The 22,016-nt window shown below is 41.5% G+C and overlaps 1 protein-coding gene across 2 annotated transcripts in view; it reads right to left on the reverse strand.

The window, feature by feature from the left end:
* Window positions 1-22,012, reverse strand: part of xpo4 (exportin 4) — a 60,800-nt gene extending 38,788 nt beyond the window's left edge. The window contains exons 1-6 of one of the 2 annotated variants that reach the window (XM_085383812.1): window positions 20,382-22,012; window positions 15,651-15,756; window positions 14,110-14,251; window positions 13,816-13,954; window positions 8,379-8,495; window positions 8,131-8,284 (exon numbers count right to left, since the gene is read on the reverse strand). In XM_085383812.1, the coding sequence (XP_085239938.1) occupies window positions 8,131-8,284; window positions 8,379-8,495; window positions 13,816-13,954; window positions 14,110-14,251; window positions 15,651-15,756; window positions 20,382-20,474 (751 nt within the window). In that variant the 5' untranslated portion in view covers window positions 20,475-22,012. Of the gene's footprint in view, window positions 1-8,130; window positions 8,285-8,378; window positions 8,496-11,125; window positions 11,146-13,815; window positions 13,955-14,109; window positions 14,252-15,650; window positions 15,757-20,381 lie in introns of those variants that run through there. The other variant, XM_085383813.1, reaches the window with a different exon arrangement.
* Between the last annotated feature and the right edge of the window lie 4 nt (window positions 22,013-22,016).

Consider the following 22,016-nt stretch of genomic DNA (forward strand, 5'->3'; position numbering starts at 1 on the left):
ACGGCCTCTAAATTCACCAGATCCCAGTGTAATAGAGCAACCTTTAACTGTGGTGGAACAGGAGATAAGGATGTGCAGCCAAGAAATCTGCAGCAAGTGTAAAATGCTATCATGTCATTGTGGACCAGAATCTCTGAGGAATCTATACAGCACCTTATTGAAACTCTGCAATGAAGAATTACAGCACTGCTGAAGGTAAACGGGGTTCTGTGTTAATTTCTTCTTGCTTCCTTTATTCTCTTCTTGCACTGAGATCATGTTCTCAGACTCCAATTTTTAACATAAAACAATCAATGCCAGTATTGAGGATTCACTTTAGTTTGCTGACTGCAGACTAAAGATTGGTTTTCAAATGGCTAACCAATGCCAAGTTTCTGCAACTCTGTGACTAAATTGATTTTGCCCCTTTGCAACATCTATTTCAGCTTCACATTTCCAGCTCCTTCACAACAGTAGCTACTTGCAGACAAAGCATGTTGCAAATCAGCATGACAGTATTTTTGTGACTGTTTTAAATGGCCAACAATCAGTCCATCTCAGCAATCAACGTTTTGCAAGCCTAGACAACCTTGATGCTGGAGGATCCTGGATTAGCAAGCTTCTCCTATATCCTCTATTCATTATTGTTGATCCAGACTAAGGATGGGCCCGCTGCACAGGAAGACTGGATGAGAGTCTGCCAGTGGCTGTGTGAAGACCGCAGCGCTATGCTAAGGCACGTGGTAGGGTTTAAGTGATATATCCTGTCTTAAGACTCAACTGCAGCCTTGCCATGTGAAATAACAGTCCAGGAATACTTCCTCAGCGATGCCACCCCCTCCCTTTCTTTACCCCAATATTCCTCTACTGTTTGGCCCCCCCATCGGTTTACACAGCAGTTGTCATTAATTCTCCCTCTACTGGATTAAAGCAGTAACACAGTAATTATACCACTGTGCTCAACGTCAGCTTGCTTTTTCAAGATCAGGAAGTAATACTGTGTGGACAAGGCTATGAAAGTTGGTTGTATATTAATTTAATTAATTAATGTCATCGATGACGCACAGCAAGAAGTGAAATGATTAGAATTAGAAACAGAATATACTTGAAATCTCTCACAGCCTTGAAAAATGCACTGGCTGACTAAATGTCCATCGGCATATGCTGCATCTGTATTCTCCCTCCCACCTGTGTTTAGACAGTAGTCGCTAAAGATTCGCCATACAGGTCAGGGCCAAGGCAAACATCCAGCATCAGCTTACACGCTCCTAATCCTAACCTTAACCTGAGGGTCAAAATGCCTACAGACTGATCCTTAAAGACGAGAAAATAGCGAGCCACGCAGAGACGACTGTCTCTTCAGTACAAGAATAACTCCTATTCAGGCAGCTGGGGGCAATTATTTCTCAGAGAAGGTAATGCCAGTTTTATTAAGCTTCACAAACGTGTAAACAGTAGGGGTGCAACGATGCTCGTATCGATATTGAACCGTTCGATACAGTGCTTTCGGTTCGGTACGCATATGTATTGAACAATACAAAATTTTTAATTTATTTTATCAACTTTCCTTCTGACGATGCTGTCTGTGTTGAGCGCTCAGTGGATCTGCACTCGACAGTGCAGCCTAGGCGGAGTAGTCGAACGCAGATTCACTGAGTGCAGGGCAAGCTAGCGAGACAGAAGTTAAGCTCTGGTTGCAACATGGCAAATTGAACCTCCCCCACACTCATTCAGATCTGGCGTTTGGAATTATTTTGGTTTTTATGTGACGTATGACTCTGAAGGTAAGCGAGTCATGTACTAAAGTAAAACAGTATGTTGGATGTGCCACGCAATGCTCAATTACATGGGTGGGAACTAGTGTGTTAGCGCAGTTAGCTCGTTAACGTGTTGACGCCGTCCAGCCCCACGCACGGGGCGATCCGCGGTAGCTCGTTAACGGAGATTTGCCGCGTTGTGCTGTCAGCGTTAATCTCGTTGAAATGACGTTAACGCCACTAGTGGGAACACAACGAATATGACTGCACATTTACGCCGACATCATCCTCGTGCAAAGACAAGTGGAAGCAGACAAAAACAACAAGCACGCATGCTACAAACTTTACCCGAGTCATTTAGACAGCCGTTAGCACAGGATTCTCCTCATGGGGACCTGATATGTTTAATATGCTGCTGAGAATATAGCCCAGAAGAAGCGTATAGTATAGCTTTTATTTTGGAAAGAGCCATTTCTCTGAAATAAACTCTTTTCCAAAGATGAGTGATTTTTCGATCAGATAGATTTATTATTTTTATTACTTTGTTGCATGGATCTATCCTGCCTTGTATTAATGGGTCAAGGTGCTTGTGGTGGTGTAATTGTGTGGGGGATTTTTCTTGGAGCACTTTGGATCCCTTAGCACCAACTGAGCATTGCTTAAAAACCACAGCACACCAGAGTACTGTTGCTGACCATGACCCTCCCTTTATAACCATAGTGTACACATCTTCTGATGGCTGCTTCTGATAGAATAATGTGCCATGTCACAAAGCTCAAAGCATCTTAAACTGTTTTCCTAAACATGACAATGGAGCTGATTGTACTCAAACGGCCTCTAAATTCACCAGATCCCAGTGTAATAGAGCAACCTTTAACTGTGGTGGAACAGGAGATAAGGATGTGCAGCCAAGAAATCTGCAGCAAGTGTAAAATGCTATCATGTCATTGTGGACCAGAATCTCTGAGGAATCTATACAGCACCTTATTGAAACTCTGCAATGAAGAATTACAGCACTGCTGAAGGTAAACGGGGTTCTGTGTTAATTTCTTCTTGCTTCCTTTATTCTCTTCTTGCACTGAGATCATGTTCTCAGACTCCAATTTTTAACATAAAACAATCAATGCCAGTATTGAGGATTCACTTTAGTTTGCTGACTGCAGACTAAAGATTGGTTTTCAAATGGCTAACCAATGCCAAGTTTCTGCAACTCTGTGACTAAATTGATTTTGCCCCTTTGCAACATCTATTTCAGCTTCACATTTCCAGCTCCTTCACAACAGTAGCTACTTGCAGACAAAGCATGTTGCAAATCAGCATGACAGTATTTTTGTGACTGTTTTAAATGGCCAACAATCAGTCCATCTCAGCAATCAACGTTTTGCAAGCCTAGACAACCTTGATGCTGGAGGATCCTGGATTAGCAAGCTTCTCCTATATCCTCTATTCATTATTGTTGATCCAGACTAAGGATGGGCCCGCTGCACAGGAAGACTGGATGAGAGTCTGCCAGTGGCTGTGTGAAGACCGCAGCGCTATGCTAAGGCACGTGGTAGGGTTTAAGTGATATATCCTGTCTTAAGACTCAACTGCAGCCTTGCCATGTGAAATAACAGTCCAGGAATACTTCCTCAGCGATGCCACCCCCTCCCTTTCTTTACCCCAATATTCCTCTACTGTTTGGCCCCCCCATCGGTTTACACAGCAGTTGTCATTAATTCTCCCTCTACTGGATTAAAGCAGTAACACAGTAATTACACCACTGTGCTCAACGTCAGCTTGCTTTTTCAAGATCAGGAAGTAATACTGTGTGGACAAGGCTATGAAAGTTGGTTGTATATTAATTTAATTAATTAATGTCATCGATGACGCACAGCAAGAAGTGAAATGATTAGAATTAGAAACAGAATATACTTGAAATCTCTCACAGCCTTGAAAAATGCACTGGCTGACTAAATGTCCATCGGCATATGCTGCATCTGTATTCTCCCTCCCACCTGTGTTTAGACAGTAGTCGCTAAAGATTCGCCATACAGGTCAGGGCCAAGGCAAACATCCAGCATCAGCTTACACGCTCCTAATCCTAACCTTAACCTGAGGGTCAAAATGCCTACAGACTGATCCTTAAAGACGAGAAAATAGCGAGCCACGCAGAGACGACTGTCTCTTCAGTACAAGAATAACTCCTATTCAGGCAGCTGGGGGCAATTATTTCTCAGAGAAGGTAATGCCAGTTTTATTAAGCTTCACAAACGTGTAAACAGTAGGGGTGCAACGATGCTCGTATCGATATTGAACCGTTCGATACAGTGCTTTCGGTTCGGTACGCATATGTATTGAACAATACAAAATTTTTAATTTATTTTATCAACTTTCCTTCTGACGATGCTGTCTGTGTTGAGCGCTCAGTGGATCTGCACTCGACAGTGCAGCCTAGGCGGAGTAGTCGAACGCAGATTCACTGAGTGCAGGGCAAGCTAGCGAGACAGAAGTTAAGCTCTGGTTGCAACATGGCAAATTGAACCTCCCCCACCCTCATTCAGATCTGGCGTTTGGAATTATTTTGGTTTTTATGTGACGTATGACTCTGAAGGTAAGCGAGTCATGTACTAAAGTAAAACAGTATGTTGGATGTGCCACGCAATGCTCAATTACATGGGTGGGAACTAGTGTGTTAGCGCAGTTAGCTCGTTAACGTGTTGACGCCGTCCAGCCCCACGCACGGGGCGATCCGCGGTAGCTCGTTAACGGAGATTTGCCGCGTTGTGCTGTCAGCGTTAATCTCGTTGAAATGACGTTAACGCCACTAGTGGGAACACAACGAATATGACTGCACATTTACGCCGACATCATCCTCGTGCAAAGACAAGTGGAAGCAGACAAAAACAACAAGCACGCATGCTACAAACTTTACCCGAGTCATTTAGACAGCCGTTAGCACAGGATTCTCCTCATGGGGACCTGATATGTTTAATATGCTGCTGAGAATATAGCCCAGAAGAAGCGTATAGTATAGCTTTTATTTTGGAAAGAGCCATTTCTCTGAAATAAACTCTTTTCCAAAGATGAGTGATTCCTCAATCAGATAGATTTATTATTTTTATTACTTTGTTGTTTCAGCAACATTACATTTAAAAACTGTACTTTTGAGTTAGAATATATATTTATAATTTTAATAAATGACAAATTAAAAAGGCATGAACATTTTTTTGTATCGAAAAAATATCGAACCGTGACACCAAAGTATCGAACCGAACCGAGAATTTTGTGTATCGTTGCACCCGTAGTAAACAGGCCACGTGACATCGCAATTTAGACACCGTCTCAGTGGCAGAGGCACAGAAAGCCGTGCTTTAACTTGAAACAACTTGACATTCAGGGAGCTGATACGCCGTGAAATCTACACATTCCTCTTGACTGAGGAAAAAAACAGATGGGTAAAAAAATAAAAGTATGAACCGCTACAGAGAAAAGACGAACTTAGACTGATTGCAGAGACAACCAAATCATAAGGAAAAAAATCTACATAAAACAAACACGCAGGGATGGAGGCTTATCCATCTGTTAGCTCAGACAGCCATTTACAGCACCTGACTGCCGCCACAGCCTCAAGGCTCGAATGCGGCCCTGGCAAGAGTCAAGCTCAGTGTGGAGTGACAGTGTCCTACCAATGCCTGGGGAGCGTGTCTCCACCAGATGACACCAGAGCCAAAGGGCCGAGCTTCAGACGGCGGCGAGGACAGATGACATGCATGCCGCTCGGTTCATCTGAGGGAGGGAGGCTTTTTAAAAAGGCTCTTTTGAACTAGGAGAGAAATGCGTGCGTGCTTGTGCGTGTGTGTGTTCGTGTGAAAGGTAGTTGCTGTCAGCCATGCAATTAACGAGAGGCCCCCTGATAACCACACTGGCATACGTTCGTCGCCACGCAGCAGCACAGGCGTGTTGTGACACTTGCAGACAGGCGGCCGCACTTATCCGGGCCTCCCAGTGGTCTTCATCAATCTGTTCCCCTTTTCAACAACAGACACTTGAAGACGTCACATACGCTCACATGGACATCAAGGAGAATACCACTTGAATTAAGAATTTAAATGTTATTTTTATGGCCGAAGACAGTCCACTGAACATTTATGACAACTCAACATCGAGAAACCAGAGAACTACAGCTCTATCTGCATCCAGCTTATACAGCGATTTAAATATAAATGATGCAGTTATCTTTGCTTCTCAGTCATTCAAGCTAACTGAAGCACTACCTGCTCTTATGGTTGCAGTTCAATTTAAAATAACATTACACATTAAAATATCAACTATAAAAGTGATTACATTTGTCATGTGCAATGTACAGGCTCATAGGATTGACTGTACAATTTTCAAGATTCACCTCTTCTGAATAAACAAAAGATTAAAATTCTATTAAAGTCAGGGTGTGCGAAGATGAAAAATTCCTCAATACTACTACATGCAATGTTATAATATCATCTGGAAATCTGGTTAAAAAAAAATAATACATTTGCATTTATAAATAGAGTCTGGTTAGAAGGCTTGGGTGGTATCAAGCTATAAAATGGTATGTAGGTATATAGATAGAATGCTCCTTGTTCCGATAAGATGACACTGATGTGCCATCGTGAGATGATATATTGTAGTGCACTGCACAAAAACCTAAGCGCAGCTTCTGATGAAGGAACATCCAGCTGAGCTCAGTGAGCTGTGAAACATGGGGCTGCAAGTCGCAAATGAAACGTAAATAGTAAACTTTAAGTATTTTGGGTTTAGTCCTGTTGACAGAAGAGAGCCAGCCAGCACAAACAACAAATATAGACTATTTGTTGATAGAAGAGTAAACACAGCAACACTTCTGGATCTACATTTAGCCCGCTGACGTGCTGATGGTCTGCTCCCGTGACAAGAGTCATCAGGGCCTGCAATAAGCTGTGGAAGAAGTTATGAGCTTCCCAAACTAAGGAAGAAAATGATCAGTGTAGCTAACAATATGAGTGCTAGCATAAGCAGCCTTATTGTTAACATGCCTGTACTGAATGTGGTCATGCTACGCTGTGGTCCAGCAATTGTCAGTTTATCCTGCTATTACACGTAACAGATGCAGAAGCCTGGTATGTGCACTGCAAGCAATCTAGACTTCTAATTACACAATGGAATTTATATTTAATCATCAGTTATTTTCTATTAGTTGCAAGCTCCCAGTCACATTATCTCAACCTAATAGGTCCCTCACACGTACAGCAACTGCTCTGGAGGCTTCGTATAGACACCCGACACTAAATTCAAATTCAACTGTTGTCTAAAAATTGACTGTGCTCGCACAAACAGAAGACTTAAAAGTGTATCTTTGAGAGCGCACACGTATTGCTTCGAGCGAGCTGGGCATACCAAGGGGAGCCTCGACAAGCTGAGCCGGGGGTGGTGGTGTATTGGAATGATACGGGGGATGGACATACAGACACCTCTTTGAAAATGATACACTGCCCTGGCTGGCAGCAAGCGCCACTCCAGATCCCCTCAGACAGGCAGAGAGGATGCCAAGCAGTTGGGATTTAGACTGTAATGAGCATGGCTGCGCACACACTAAGACACACACACATGCACACACACACACACACTCTAAGTGGCTATGTCGACTCAACAATGCAGCCAACTGCAAAGATTACACGGATGTGTGCAAAAGAGATGAACAACAAAGCAAAACTGATAGACCGATATGAATTCCTGGCCAATGCATACCAGCATAGTCACATACTAATACCAATTAGGGTGGCCATAGTGAGGCTCTATTTACACTAAAAAAAACACATAAAAGTACACACAAATAAAAACCTACACTTATGAGGACATTCCCCTCAGTCTCCTCCTGAAACCCATAACCTTCAGAAAAAGGATGCTTACAAACAAAGTCGACTAAAAATATTTGGGTAAATAAAATAAAAGAGGGAAGGTCTGCAAAAACAAAGCAGACAACCACGTAAATGCACACACACACTTTTTATATATATATATATATATAACATCGTAATACTGTTTAACTTTCGCAGTTATTGCCAAACCTCTTGCACTCAAGTTGTGTCTAACAATGTTTTCAGATTTCAGCTCATAAACTGACATAAAATGTTAAATATTATCATAACCAGCTGAAGTGATGATCAACACAACAAATATGACTTCCTAGACCTTATTACTCCATCCTATCAAACATGTAACGAGGTTACCAAAGACAAAACAAAGAGTGTAGTTTGATTGAGCTCAATAGTGTAGCTGGATGGGCCTGTTTTTTTCCCCCTGACCTTCATGTGTCAAGACTTAAAAATTTAATTTTTTAATTGTGGACTTTCCAGCCTCGCATCAAACCTCTTGGTCTCTTAGAAAGAAAGGATATAATTGGGAGGCAGGAAGTTCCAGCTGAGGACGTGATTGGCCAAAGCCAAGTAGCGCTGGAAGACAGAAGACATCTGGGCATTGAGGTTTTCTCGGCGGCTGAACTCCTGCAGCACCTCCATGGTCATCATGAAGATCTGGCGGAGGCCGTCCTCCTAGAAGAAGTGGATGGAAGAACAGATGGATGCATGAGTTAAAGAGCAATAAAGTGAATACGTCAGGAGAGCGTAGAGGACAGGTGGGACAAACCTGGAACAGTCGCTTGCAGTTACCGTGGAACTCCATGCTGAGGCCGATGCTGCTGGTCTTACTGGAGCTGGAGAACTCACTGAGCAGAGCGGTCAGGATGGAGCAGGCCAGCGTTTGCTGCAGAAGAGAATGATTGTATGATTGTGCAGGTCAATGGTTACATAAAAAGTTACACTAACATCCATCTTTTTCGAAGATTATTTGTCACGAGCCGGAAAGAAGGAAACCTCTTGAGGCCTCACGTGAAAAGACCGTCTGCTAACTGCAAACACAGATGATTAAAGGGCGCATGTTACAGTTATCCCCATCTGCACTTTTTTTATTCTTGGAGTCAAGTAGAGTAACTTTACATGATTTACAGTTTCCTTATTCTTAATGCAGCTCACCGCTCCAAATAAAGCACCTGTCTTCTGATTGGCTGCACAAAAGATTTCAGAAGTGGTTGGAGAAGCTTTGCCGACAGCCAAAACGCAGCATCCTATCTGAAGCCTGAGCTTTGGTTTACAGGAATTACATGTATACACACTGATCTCATTGTTTAAAACTGAGGACATGTTTATTATGAGCAACTGCAACTTTAACAGTGAAAAACATCCGTAAGTGTACATGTTTTAGAGCGTGCTATTGATGAATGTCCCGCGATACACAAATCGGAGAAGAAGCAAAACAAAAACAAGTTGTGGTTGGTAACAGGAGCACTAACTGGACAGCAGAGAAAACAAAAAATTAGAAAACACTTTGTGTTGCCTTTTGTATGAGCTTGTCTATGGACCAGCAAGAAGATATCCAGTCATCACTGGATATAAAAAGGACGAATCAACCCATTATATCCTTAAATTTCTTGTTCATCCAAAAGATAAACAATGATTAAAAATAAATAAAAAAAAGAAAAAAGAATCTGAACAAGAGTTGCTTGATTAATATGTCTCAACAACTAATTATTGATTTTGAAATTCAATATTTAAAACACTGTACAAATTTCAATTAAAAAAAATTAGGACGCTGTAAAAATGTAAATAAAAACAGCAATGATTTGCAATTCTCATAAGCTCACCTTTTATTCACAATAGAGCACAGAAAATTATTAAACAGAGAAAATCTATCATTAAGAAAAATATTAGCTCATTTCAAATTTGATGGTAACAAAAGCTCTCAAAAAAGTTGGAATCGGGCAGCAAAAGTGGTACCAAAGAGAAACAGCTGGGGGATTATTTGGCAGCTAATTAGGTAAACTGGCAACAGGTCAATAACATGATTAGGTATAAAAAGAGAATCTTAAGGAGTGTCTCAGAGGTAAAGGTTTACCAGTCTGCAAAAAACTCCCACTACAAACAGTGGAATAGTTTATGAAAGAAAGTCCTTGAGGTAAACTTGTGAAGGTAATATTAAAAGATTCCGAAAATCTGGAGAAATCTCTGCGTGCAAAGGACAAGGCCAAATATTGACACTCGATGCCTGTGATCTTTGGAGCATATGCTCCCATTGAGATGAGGCCTTTTTCAGGGAAGGCCTTGAATATTTCCTAAACCACATACTGCATCTATAACAAGAGCATGGCTTCACAGTGGAAGAGTTCAGCCGCTGAAGTGGCCTGTGCAGACCTTTTACCAATTATAAAAACATTTTGGCACATAATTCAATGAAAAATACATCAAAGACCCAGGACTGTGAACAGCTACAATCCTTTATCTGACAAGAATGGGACAGCATTCTTCTCCCAGAGGTCCAGCAGTGGGTCAGTTCCCAGATGTTTACACAATGTTGCTGCTACACAATGTTGTTGCTACACAGTGAGAAACATGGTCCTGTCCCATCCTTATTCTGTGCTCCCTTGTGAATAAAATATTGGTTTATTAGATTCAGTTTTTATTGACATTTTACAGTGTTCAACTTCAACGTCTGACGAAGACGTCATAACCAAAAAAGGGCTTTAGGGCCAGATTCAAAAGACTGGGGGAACATGGTGTCATTAGAAGGTGACCATTTGGGGGATTTCAGTGCAAACAACAACAAATAAGTTTGTGCATGATCAATAAAATTCAGTCTGATTTGTAGGGGGCGGAAAAAAAGCACTTTTAGCCCTTTACACAACATAGTTGCCTTCTCGTATGAGAAACAAATGAAGTAGTGCCACCTACTGGATTAGGATTTCTTTTCAGAGCAGCATGCTGAAGTCATATGATTATATTTTCTATATATGGGAGACAATTATTTTGCATTTAATGAGCAAATGTGGTAAGGCGCACAAGTACTCTGGCATTAATTTTATACCCTGGTATGTTTTTTTTTCCTTTTTTCTCTCATAATAATCGAAGCACAGGTCCTCGATGTCCTTTCTTTTAACCGCAAGAACATGCCTGAAGCTGCTTTCTCAACATAGCCTTTGTGCCATTTCTTTCTCTCTTTTTTTGTTTTCCAACTGCGCTGTAATCTGAGCCAGATCTGAACCAGGGAGCCAGTGAGGCTCACCAAGCCCCAAATATAACAGATACGAATCAAAGCTTTAATCCAGTTTTACTAACAAGAAGTTACTCAATACTTTCCATTAATTGTGCACATTTGCAAAGTCTGGATAACTTCTTCCATCTTTTTGGGCAATTACTCAGTTATTCTGACAGTGTATAAATGTGAAGTCTTGGAGCCATAATGTCTCAACTGTTGTTTCTTTTCAATTTATCTGTGCAAATGTATGATGAATGAAACCTAAAAATCCTCATATTTAAAAATAAACGAACAAAGACAAAAACCTTTTTCCCCTCTCTTGCTTAACCTGATGATGATCAATCCCGCCCCCCGTTTGGCAAATCTGATCACGCCGCCATCTTCCTCATGCCAAAATACAAACAAAGGCTGAAACAGGAAGTTCCGGTTCAGAGGAAGGTCGCGCGCTGGACGGATCAATCGGTGGCCGCGTTACAGGACGCACTCGATGACGCAGACTGGGGCATGTTCAGAAACAGCTCCGACGATGACGTCAACGTGTTTACGGAAGCGGTTGTGGGATTCATCGGGAAACTAGCGGATGATACCGTGGAGACAAAGACTATCACAACGTTTCCCAACCAGAAGCCGTGGGTGGATAAAACCATCCGCGACGCTCTGAGATCCCGCACCGCTGCCTACAACACGGGACTCATGACGGGGGACATGGACCCGTACAAAGCCGCGTCATATAACGTGCGGAGGGCGGTGAAAGAGGCGAAGCAGCGCTACGGGAGGAAACTAGAGTCACAACTCCAACAGAGTGACTCTAGGAGCCTGTGGCGGGGACTAAGGACAATAACGGACTATAAAGCACCAACAACCGGTATGACGAACGCGGCCGTGACTCTGGCAGACGAGCTGAACACTTTCTATGCTCGCTTCGAGGCTGCAGCTAAGGTCTCCAACAATGCTAGTGTTAGCGGCGCTAACGGCTGCAGACAGGAAGATACTGCCAGCACCGGAAACGTGCTCGTCATCTCCGAGCATGAAGTAAGGAGAGCCTTCAAGAGAGTGAACACCAGGAAAGCAGCAAGACCAGACGGCATCCCAGGTCGTATCCTAAGAGACTGCGCATACCAGCTAGCTCCTGTGTTCACTGAGATATTCAACATCTCTTTATCTCAGTCGGTGATCCCCACATGCTTCAAAGAGTCCATCATTGTTCCTGTCCCGAAGAAACCCCACCCTGCTTCTCTCAATGACTATTGCCCTGTAGCCCTCACCTCAGTAGTGATGAAATGCTTTGAACGCCTGGTCAGAGACTTCATCATTTCTTCACTGCCAGACACACTGGACCCACTACAGTTCGCTTACCGTCCAAATCGTTCCACAGACGATGCCATCTCTCATCTCCTCCACACATCACTCACTCACTTGGACACTAGAAGGGGGAATTATGTTAAAATGCTCTTCATAGACTACAGCTCTGCATTTAACACCATAATTCCCTCCACACTCACCACCAAGCTGGAGCATCTGGGACTCAGCTCATCTATGTGTCAGTGGATCTCCAACTACCTAACTGGCAGACCACAGGCAGTAAGGATGGGCGAACATGTCTCAGCCTCCACCACTCTCAGCACTGGAGCCCCCCAGGGGTGTGTTCTGAGCCCCCTGCTGTACTCTTTGTACACATATGACTGTGTGGCCACTACCAGCTCCACCACCATCATCAAGTTTGCTGACGACACCGTCGTGGTGGGCCTGATCTCTGATAACAACGAGACGGCCTACCTGAAGGAGATTAGGAATCTGGAGAACTGGTGCCAGAGGAACAACCTCCTTCTAAACGTCAGTAAGACAAAGGAGCTGATAGTGGACTTCAGCACTAAGCAGGAGAGGAACTACCAGACCCCCGTCATCAACGAGTGCCCAGTGGAGAGAGTGGACAGCTTCAAATACCTCGGAGTTCACATCACGCAGGACCTGTCATGGTCCTGTCACATCAACACCGTGGTGAAAAAGGCCCGACAGCGTCTCTACCACCTCAGACGCTTGAGAGACTTCCAACTGCCCTCCAAGGTTCTCAGGAACTTTTACTCGTGCACCATAGAGAGCATCCTGGCGGGAAACATCTTAACCTGGTTCGGGAACAGCACCATGCAGGACAGACGAGCTCTACAGAGGGTTGTGCGGTCAGCTGAGCGCACCATCCGCTCCGAGCTCCCTGACCTGCACTCAATCTACAGCAGGCGGTGCTGGACCAAGGCCAGGAAGATCGTGAAGGACCTCAGCCATCCCAACAACAGACTGTTCTCTCTGTTCAGATCATGGAAGCGCTTCCGCTCCCTGAAGACCAACACAGAGAGACTGAGGAGGAGCTTCTTCCCGCAGGCGATACGGTCTCTCAATCACACCACCACACAGTACTGACCCACACATATGGTTCTTACACACACACTGGACTTTCTGGACTTTGGTTTTGCACAACACTGGTCACTATATTCTTCATTTCCGGTTAATACTTGTACAGCTGCTGTTATTGTGTATATATTTATTTATATTTAGATTTCTTCATACATTCTTATATAGTTCTATATTGTGTATTGTGTATTTTGTTGTACAGTTATTTTATTTTCAACTTTAATTTATATATTTTATCTTATTCTTCCCAGTTAAATTTACCCTTCATTCTAATTTGTGTTGTACAGTTATTTCATTTTTAACCTTAATTTATATTCTATTCCTTCCTAGTTAAATTTACCCTTTTTAATTTTTCATATTTATTTCCTATCTTATTCATAGCCTTTTCCTTTTTTTGTTTTCTTTAGGTCACGAGCAGTTGTCCAAGCATTTCACTACATATCGTACTGTGTATGACTGTGTACGTGACAAATAAAATTTGAATTTGATTTGAATTTGATGATTGATTTTGTGTACATTGTAACTAACAACACGTACTCTTTAGGCCACTGAGAGCTACTCATGTATTATTCAGCTGCATCTCTCTCACCACTGCAGGGTTCCCGCTGCTGATGAGCTGTCCGACCTCGAGTAAGATGCTTTTGCAGTTGATGCTTTTGTCCAGCGAGCCTCTCTTCACGATGACCGCCACAGCTAGCAGGATCTGCTCACGCACATATTTCTGCAGACTAGAAGGAACAGGAAGGCATTCTGATTTATTTTTCCCGCATCCAAAACATTAAGTTCTACTGGCATTTTTGTAGTGAGGTCTGTAAAAGCTCTACATATTTAATAATATAGTAAACCACAAAGGTTTTGTAATGCATTTATTATTGTTTCTTACTTGGGTCTCTGCAAAACGTAGGTGAGAAGGAATGCCCGGAGTGACTCAATGCTGGTCTTTTCCAGCAGGATCCACTCCCGCACGACAGCCTCCATGATGGCTGTGGCTGCCTGGAAAAGCACATAGTCCACCTTACTGGTCTCTGGAGAGGGAAAAAATAACGGGACAAAAGAGAAATATTAGAAGTGAAAAAGATAGTGGGGGAAAAAAAAAGGTTGAAAATAATGGGTTAAATAATAATATTTAACATAATGACATTGAAGACATTGTGAATGCTTCCTGGCCATCCAGTGTAGATGTCAGTGAAACTGTTGGGAAGACAACGATGGAGAAACGTGAACATTTTCTTTGTACTCTATAATCTGCAGATTCTGACAGAAATCTGCAACTATCCTTTGAAGCACCGCTCCTCTAAAACAGCCATAAGGATAATTATTAGGTCATATGTAAATAACAAAATAACTTTATAACTTAAAGCAAAACTGAGAAACATAAAGTCCGAAACAAGTCTTTATATTAAGGCCATCAGTCAAACAATACTGTTTGGTCTGGGTCTGAACAGAGCGCGTTGTGTGTGACGTCTTCTTTGCGGCCGCTTTGAGCGCTCACACTAGAGCGCGTTTGCTGTCACATTTTATTTGTAGTGTGAACAAGCAGCCAAAAAAAATCAGATTTGATAAAAAAAAATCAGAATTGAGCATTAAGACCTGCAGTGTGAACGTAGCCTAAGTTGCTTCCATGTGACTGACTGTGACCAAGATGCAAGTTTCTCCTCTTTAGCCTCAAATATTTTCAGAAAGTTTCAAATTTCAGTTTTTAATTTATCTTTAGCCCAGTCTCCCTTGTACTGAGCTCAGGAGGATGTTAATAGATAAAGGTCCACCAATATCATGAAAAATGTAACTTGCGTTACTGATGCATCGGTGAACAGTGCTGTCCGACATCATCCTGAGCCCACACAGTCATCTTTAACCACAAAATCAGGTTTGCTTTCAACGCAATGCCATCCCAGCGTCTATTCAGGACGAGATTTTTTTTAACGTGTACATTTTAATTGTCGAACTATGCAGCTGCTCACACAATGGGGAACTTTCTCCATTCATATTTGTGAGAGACACTTTCTATAGGCAATTATGTAACCATTTAACCCTACCTGGTAGTCAGTTACACGTATGGATTTCTTTTAACATGAGACAACACAGACAATTTTTTCAACCTGTTATTGCCACGAAATTTACAGTGGACTCTGTACCATTACAAAAAGCCAATGAATACTCATATTTTGTTTTCAAAGCTGCACAGCTCACATGTTTTCATACAGTACATAAGTCACGGATCAAACAATAATAATATTCTGTACACATGAGACTCCACATACAGACCACATCACTAAAATGTCTAGATCATACCCACAAACACCACAGGTGAAGGTTTATGACAGGAAAAAAACATGAAGGGGAGAAGACACTGAGTAGCCTTTATAAGATAAACTCATATTTATAAAACAATATGCAAGTTAAAATATTAAATACAATGCTTACCCAAGATGTGCTTGCAAATGGCAAAGGGGGACTTGGACTTCCTGAAGGAGAGGAATACATGTTCAGCATGCTGTCTCTGCTCTGTGCTGACCATAGACGGCGGTGCCTGTAAAACACAAAACAAAGTCAGTTTTCTGCAAGTGAGGTCGAACCACTTACACACAGCTTTTAAACAGGACATCAACTCTTCTCCACTGAATGACTTTGAATTAAATACCACTTTCAAAGCTTTAACAGAAGATGGCAATTTTCGAATGGCTTAACTTGTTAGCACAGTGCTGATAAAAAGTATATTTACTTCTACATCAGCTTTCAAACCAGGTTTGCAAATTTGCAACACTAGTTCTAATAAAGCTGGTCTGTATGGGAGGTTTCTAAAACCTTTTTTAAACTGAGGATTAAAGGGTTAAGAGCTCTGCGATACAAATGAGAGACGCCCCATGTAGTTATTTAAAAGCAATCAATAAAATCTTATTATGTAATGAATGGGGAGCCAGTGTAATTTGTCTGGGATTGTTTTACGAGTTCCCCGTGAGTTGCCTGGTTGCTGTTTAGTACCTGCTGTAAACAGGCGACAGCTGCATCACTTAGAAAACAACAGAATAGGGTGTAGTAGTAGTAATATTTCAGAGACAGACTTGCAGTCTTAAGTACAGTTTTGTTGCCCAGGAAAATAAAAGGCAAACAAATTGTTTTAAACTACTAAGATATGCAATAGAAATAAACATTTTAAAGGGAATATGGTAGAATGATTATCTGTATTCTACCTGATGTTATTGTTTGTATTTGTGAAGTGTTGTTTTATCCAATTTTAATTTTACTTTCATATTAAAATCAATAAATCCTAGTCTGTATGAACTTACATGGCTAATAGCAAACATTTGAGATATTTGACAGGACACTACACAAATGGATTGAGTCGTGTTTTTTTGTTTCTCTCTTTGTTATTAAATGTAATCAATCAGTCAATCCATTCCACCATCTAACAGCTTCTGTGCTATTAGAACTGAAAGATGAGCCCTGACTGGCAGCCACTCACTCAGCTCAATGGCAATGCCCCGAGGACAGAAAGCATCACTAAGATTGGAGACAGTACACAGTACAGTATGTACAGTGTACAGAGGAAATGTCTCGTTATAAAAATCAATACTATCATAAAACTTGGCAGCAAATACTGTTTTTGTACCTTACAGAAGCACACAAAATAACGACAGAAAGCTTCATAAGAATGAAAAATCTAACTAACTCCAAATACACAGAAATAAAAGTGAGATAGTGCAACACAGAAATTTCTATTGAGCACGCTCGCCATGATACAGCTCAGCAGGAAAGTCACATTCCAGACCTAATTGCAGTAAAAGCAGCTCTGCGGCGAAAGGCAGCAGAGGAAAGAAAGGCCTTTTTATCTGAGAGCGCAGACACGCGTACACATACACAGACTTCATTTTTTAAGCCACATAAACTACCATGGTCAGATGGCAGACAATGCACTAAAATATAATACAATCTATCATCTCCCTTGATAGTAAAACATAAATGTAAAACAGATAAAGCTGCCACAATGACACGCAGTAAATAAAACGCAGAGCAATAAGAATCAAGATCATACTATGTTAGAAATGTACTGTTTATATTCTCAGCAGCATATGTAGCAGAGTAGTATCACAGACAACCACTGTTGTGGGGTCAAGCTGTGTCTTCATGTTAAGCATATCTCAACTGCTATAGGGTGAAAGGCACGGTACACCCTAAACAGGTCGCCAGTCTACCGCAGAGAGACAGGCGATCATTCACGCCCACATTTCCACCTATAGACAATTTAGAATCACCAGTTATGCTATCATGCACGCATGAATGTCTTTGACCTGTGTGATGAAGCCGGAATACCCAGTCTCCACACAGAAAACCCCGGCCAACTGGGGGATTCAAACCAACTCGGAAGTTGCTAACAAATTTGTGCAGGGACAACATCCACAATTAGTCTAACAACACATCTTTAAAAGAGAAGCGAAATAAGCTTTGATTTTAGGCCTGAATCAATGAGAGGCACAAAAATGACAAGAAACATTATGTAGGCATTTAGTCATAGAACCGGAAAGGTATGAGGTGTGGTCGCACTCCTGACATTTAGACAAAAAAACAAAACCCAGTATCAGCTGGGCTCTGCTTTCTAGGATAAGAGTGTTAGACTTGCCATTCATTTTAAAAAATGCTATGTCTTTTATAAAGGGCAAAACCTTCATATTCAGCTTTTGTAACTAAAAACAAAACAAAATTATTTTCTAGGATCTTAACCCTCCTGCCATCCTTTAAAAAACTCACACCCATCACCCTAGGGACCATTCTCAGCCACGCCATAAAAAGACCATATATCCATATTTTATTCCACTTTAAATTAGCCAACCTTGTAAAACTACTTCTCCCTGAAATATTCATGTAAAGTTTTAATTATATTTTCGTTGTTTTAACCCTTCAAATCCCAGTGTTATTACATGAGCGCCCTGTGTTATAAGCCCCAAAAACCAAAAAACGAAACTAAATATTTCCACAAAAAACCAGTTGAAGTAATATGTGATTGTCATTATAAGTAGGCCTTTAGATGGACCAAAGATTGGCACCAACATACATTTTGACCTGCCATTATTTTTTTTGCATTTTTTTTGCAATTTAAAAATTAAAACTTCAAGGCCCTGAGTCTTCATTGACATCCAAGAAAAGAAGAAAAAATAAAATCATATGATGATAATTTGGGGTTGAAAAATAGCGTTTATAATGGAAGTCAATGGGCAGAAAATGGTCCCCAGGGTGATGGGTGTGGGGATTTCTGCTGCTCAGCCATTTTAGGCTGATTTAAGGAATTCACACTGGAATATTAACATTGACAGGTAAAAACTATCCTGTGGCAAGTTTGGTTATATTCCACTGAACACAGTGGAAATGGCAGCCATTTAACACATAGCAGTGGCACAAAAAGGTCCCAAGAAGGCAGGAGGGTTAATAGAATTTTATTCTTTGGGTCAAAACATTTTACTTTTGAGTTTCACTGCGTAGTAATGTTACCATCACCTCACAAGGTGTAGTATTGTATTTAAATGAAAAACCAAAGATACTGCTGCATCATTGCACACATTTAGAAAAGCCATCCTTGGACCTACATGGATCACTCGGTGGGCTGGTTCCCCTGGCTGCATGTATAACACTCCTATTCTAGAGTGCACTAGTCCCAAAAAAATTTACCTGATAAGCATAATGTTAACATACTGTCACACACTGTGTTGATATAGACAGTCACTTTATTAGGGAAAACTGAATATCTAATCAGCCAACAACTTGGCAGCAACTTACTGCACTTAGGCCATGGTCAACAGGACCTGCTAAAGTTGAAACAATGCATCAGACGGGAAAAAAGGTGATTTAAATTACTTTGAATGTTATATGGTTGTTGGCGCCAGACAGGCCGGTCTGAGTATTTCAGAAACTGCTGATTTACTGCCATTTTCCCCACACAGCCATCTCTAGGTTTCACAGAGAATGCTCCGGAAAAGACAAAACATCCAGTGAGCCCCAGTTCTCTGGATGAAAATGCCTTGTTGTTGTCAGAGGTCAGAGTAGGGAAGTCGAGCAGAGTCACAATAACTCATAATGAGGTCTCTGAATGCACATCACACCAAACCCTGAAGGAGATGGACTACAGCAGCAGCAGCAGCAGAATTGGAAAACAAAAGTCTGCTGTGACATTCGGATGGTACGGTCAGAATTTGAAAGCATGGATCTGTTCCTTGTATCAACATTTACCAAAGGAAATTATTCCAGCACCTTGCTGAATGTTTTCCATGAATAATTAAAAGTTCTTAAGGCATAACGAGAGTCCAACTCGGTACTAGCAACGTGTACTTAGCCAAGTGACCCGTGTGTGTGTGTGTGTGTGTGTGTGTGTGTGTGTGTGTGTGTGTGTGTGTACATGAATCCATAAAACAAGAGGAGCTTGATAAGCAGACATCACGAAGACACCTGCTGCTGACTGAAATATGAACATTTAGGACTTGTGCGTTTGCTAGAACATATTGTTCTCCTAACTGTGCATGACATCAGAAAGGGTGATTTTAGTTTTAAACCCTAACAAGATGGCAGAAAGTACGAGCAGACTGCAGCTAGCACTCAGACTCATGACATGCACATGGTTAGCCACTTGCTCTTAGCTGAAGTATTCAGCCTAATTTGTAGCAACGGGAGCTGTTACGAGAGGAGGGCAGAGGGTCAAACACTTGATGCGAGCGAGTGTTGGAGGAAGCACGGGATAAGCTAGCAACAGTGATATCGAGTACACCGCACCGAGATGCTCAGAGTACAAAAAAAACTTGATGTAACGGCTGAAAGAGCACCGACACGAACCGCTGAAGTTTGTGGAAAACTGAGCCACATTGGAAAGCGTCCAAACACGGAGAAATATTTTAAGGTGATGGTGCCGTGTGATAGGAACGACAGGGAACAGCGGGAGAAATGTTTGGAGAAAGAGCGGATTATTTTTTTCTCTCTGCGGGATGGAGACAACCCAGGCGCTGCGCCACGCATCGCTCACATTCTCCGGTAAAAACTGAACACATTAAACAACAACAACCGGGACCAAAATGACCCCCGCCGGAGCCCCCAACCGCCTAACTCCACCCAAGACTGAGTTAAGATACGTTCACCGTCCTTCCCAGGGCCGCAGACCGGCAGTGAATGTCTCACCATTAAAACTTTGGCAGCGCTTTCCAGCTGTGTGATCACTTCTGGTGCACCGACCGCCGCCATCATCATCGTCCCTCTCCAATGACGCGCCATGCGCTCTGCATTGTGGGATTACTGCGCTGGTTACCCGTCGCGTGCACACGGCGGGTTGTGTAACCACAACAAGTTTGTGGTTGCCAGTGTGACGGCTCGTGCAGCCAGCAACATATTCAGTTATTATTATCATTATTATTATTGGTGTTGTTGTTGTTGGGAATGGATTAGAAGTAGATACATCCACAATCGACCTGAAAATGAATGTTATTCTTGGATTTATTTTTTTTTTAATTTAAATCAACATTTGTTTAAACGTACACACGTATACTTATAAGTTACTAATAAGTTTTTTGTTCTTTACTATTGCAATAACGGTTGCATTTCTGTCATATTTCTTGAGATCAAATTCGCCCATATGTGGCCATGAAGCTAAATACTCCTGTTCTTTGTAACAACAAACTGTAATCAGTATGGAACTTCTGTGTCATGTTCCTTTTATAAAGTAATTCACGAGAATCCAAGCTGGTTAATTTAATTTATACATATATTTTACACACAAGGACAGTGAAAGAATTTACAAATTCTCAGTTCATACATAAATGTAAAAAAAGAGAGAGCTGTCCAAATTACATCATCTATAATACTGTGTAGACATGTTTTAACATTAGCACAGGGGAACTCGGGGGAGGGGAAAAAAGGAGAAAAGATACAAAAAAATATGTATATCTGTATAAATATAAATTCAAGAGTAACAGAATTTTATCACACATTAAAGACAAGCAAAGACTTTGTAGAGTAAAAACACAAAATGTAAAGGATACATGAGTAAGTCTTGAGAAGAAATCAGAACAGAGGACATAAAGTCAGTCAAAGATTGTCAGTCACTACTCTCAAACCTTAAAAACAAAACATATCCAAGAAACACCTCACACACTTTGTGGCACTCACACACTCAGCAGAGAGCCATGGCTGTAATTATAAAGCTTTTTTTGTTTTGTTTTATCTTTTTTGTTAAAGGAGCAGTTCATCCTGGTCAGTGTGGATTGGCAATCCAGTCAATGATATTTAGAGAAGTGTTAGATGTCTGGACCAGCTGAGAGAGAACAAAATGAATGGGGAAACAGCAACAGAGCAGTGAGGCGATGCATCACCACATCATCTGTGATGGATCCCATTTTATCAGCTCGCAGACAAAACTTTGGCTGTGTTTACACACACAATGCTGCTACTCTACCTTAAACCACCACTGGACACAGTCATAACAAATAGCTAAACTATGTTTTGAAATCTGATGTGAAATTTGAACTTTGAACTATCCACTTCGGTCTGGAGAAAGAAAAACAAAAAAAAACAACAACCAAGGAGCAGCTTCCGAAGTTTAAACAACACCTGAGATGTAACACTGTACAGTGGTGAAAACCCTGTTTCCCTTTCCTAAAACAATGCATAGCAACTAAAAAAGTTGCAAAAAAATAATAACTGAAAAAAAGCTATCTGAATGCTGTGTATTGACCATTACTGTAATATTCTTAACATGTCAAAACTGTGCGTATGATCATGTTGTAAATAACTTTGTAATTGTCATCTTTGTATGTTTTT

The sequence above is a fragment of the Rhamphochromis longiceps genome, linkage group LG16 (assembly GCF_057381845.1).
Source record: "Rhamphochromis longiceps isolate RC_006_pf linkage group LG16, R_longiceps_female_GT1.1, whole genome shotgun sequence".
NCBI classification, from domain to species: Eukaryota; Metazoa; Chordata; class Actinopteri; order Cichliformes; family Cichlidae; genus Rhamphochromis; species Rhamphochromis longiceps.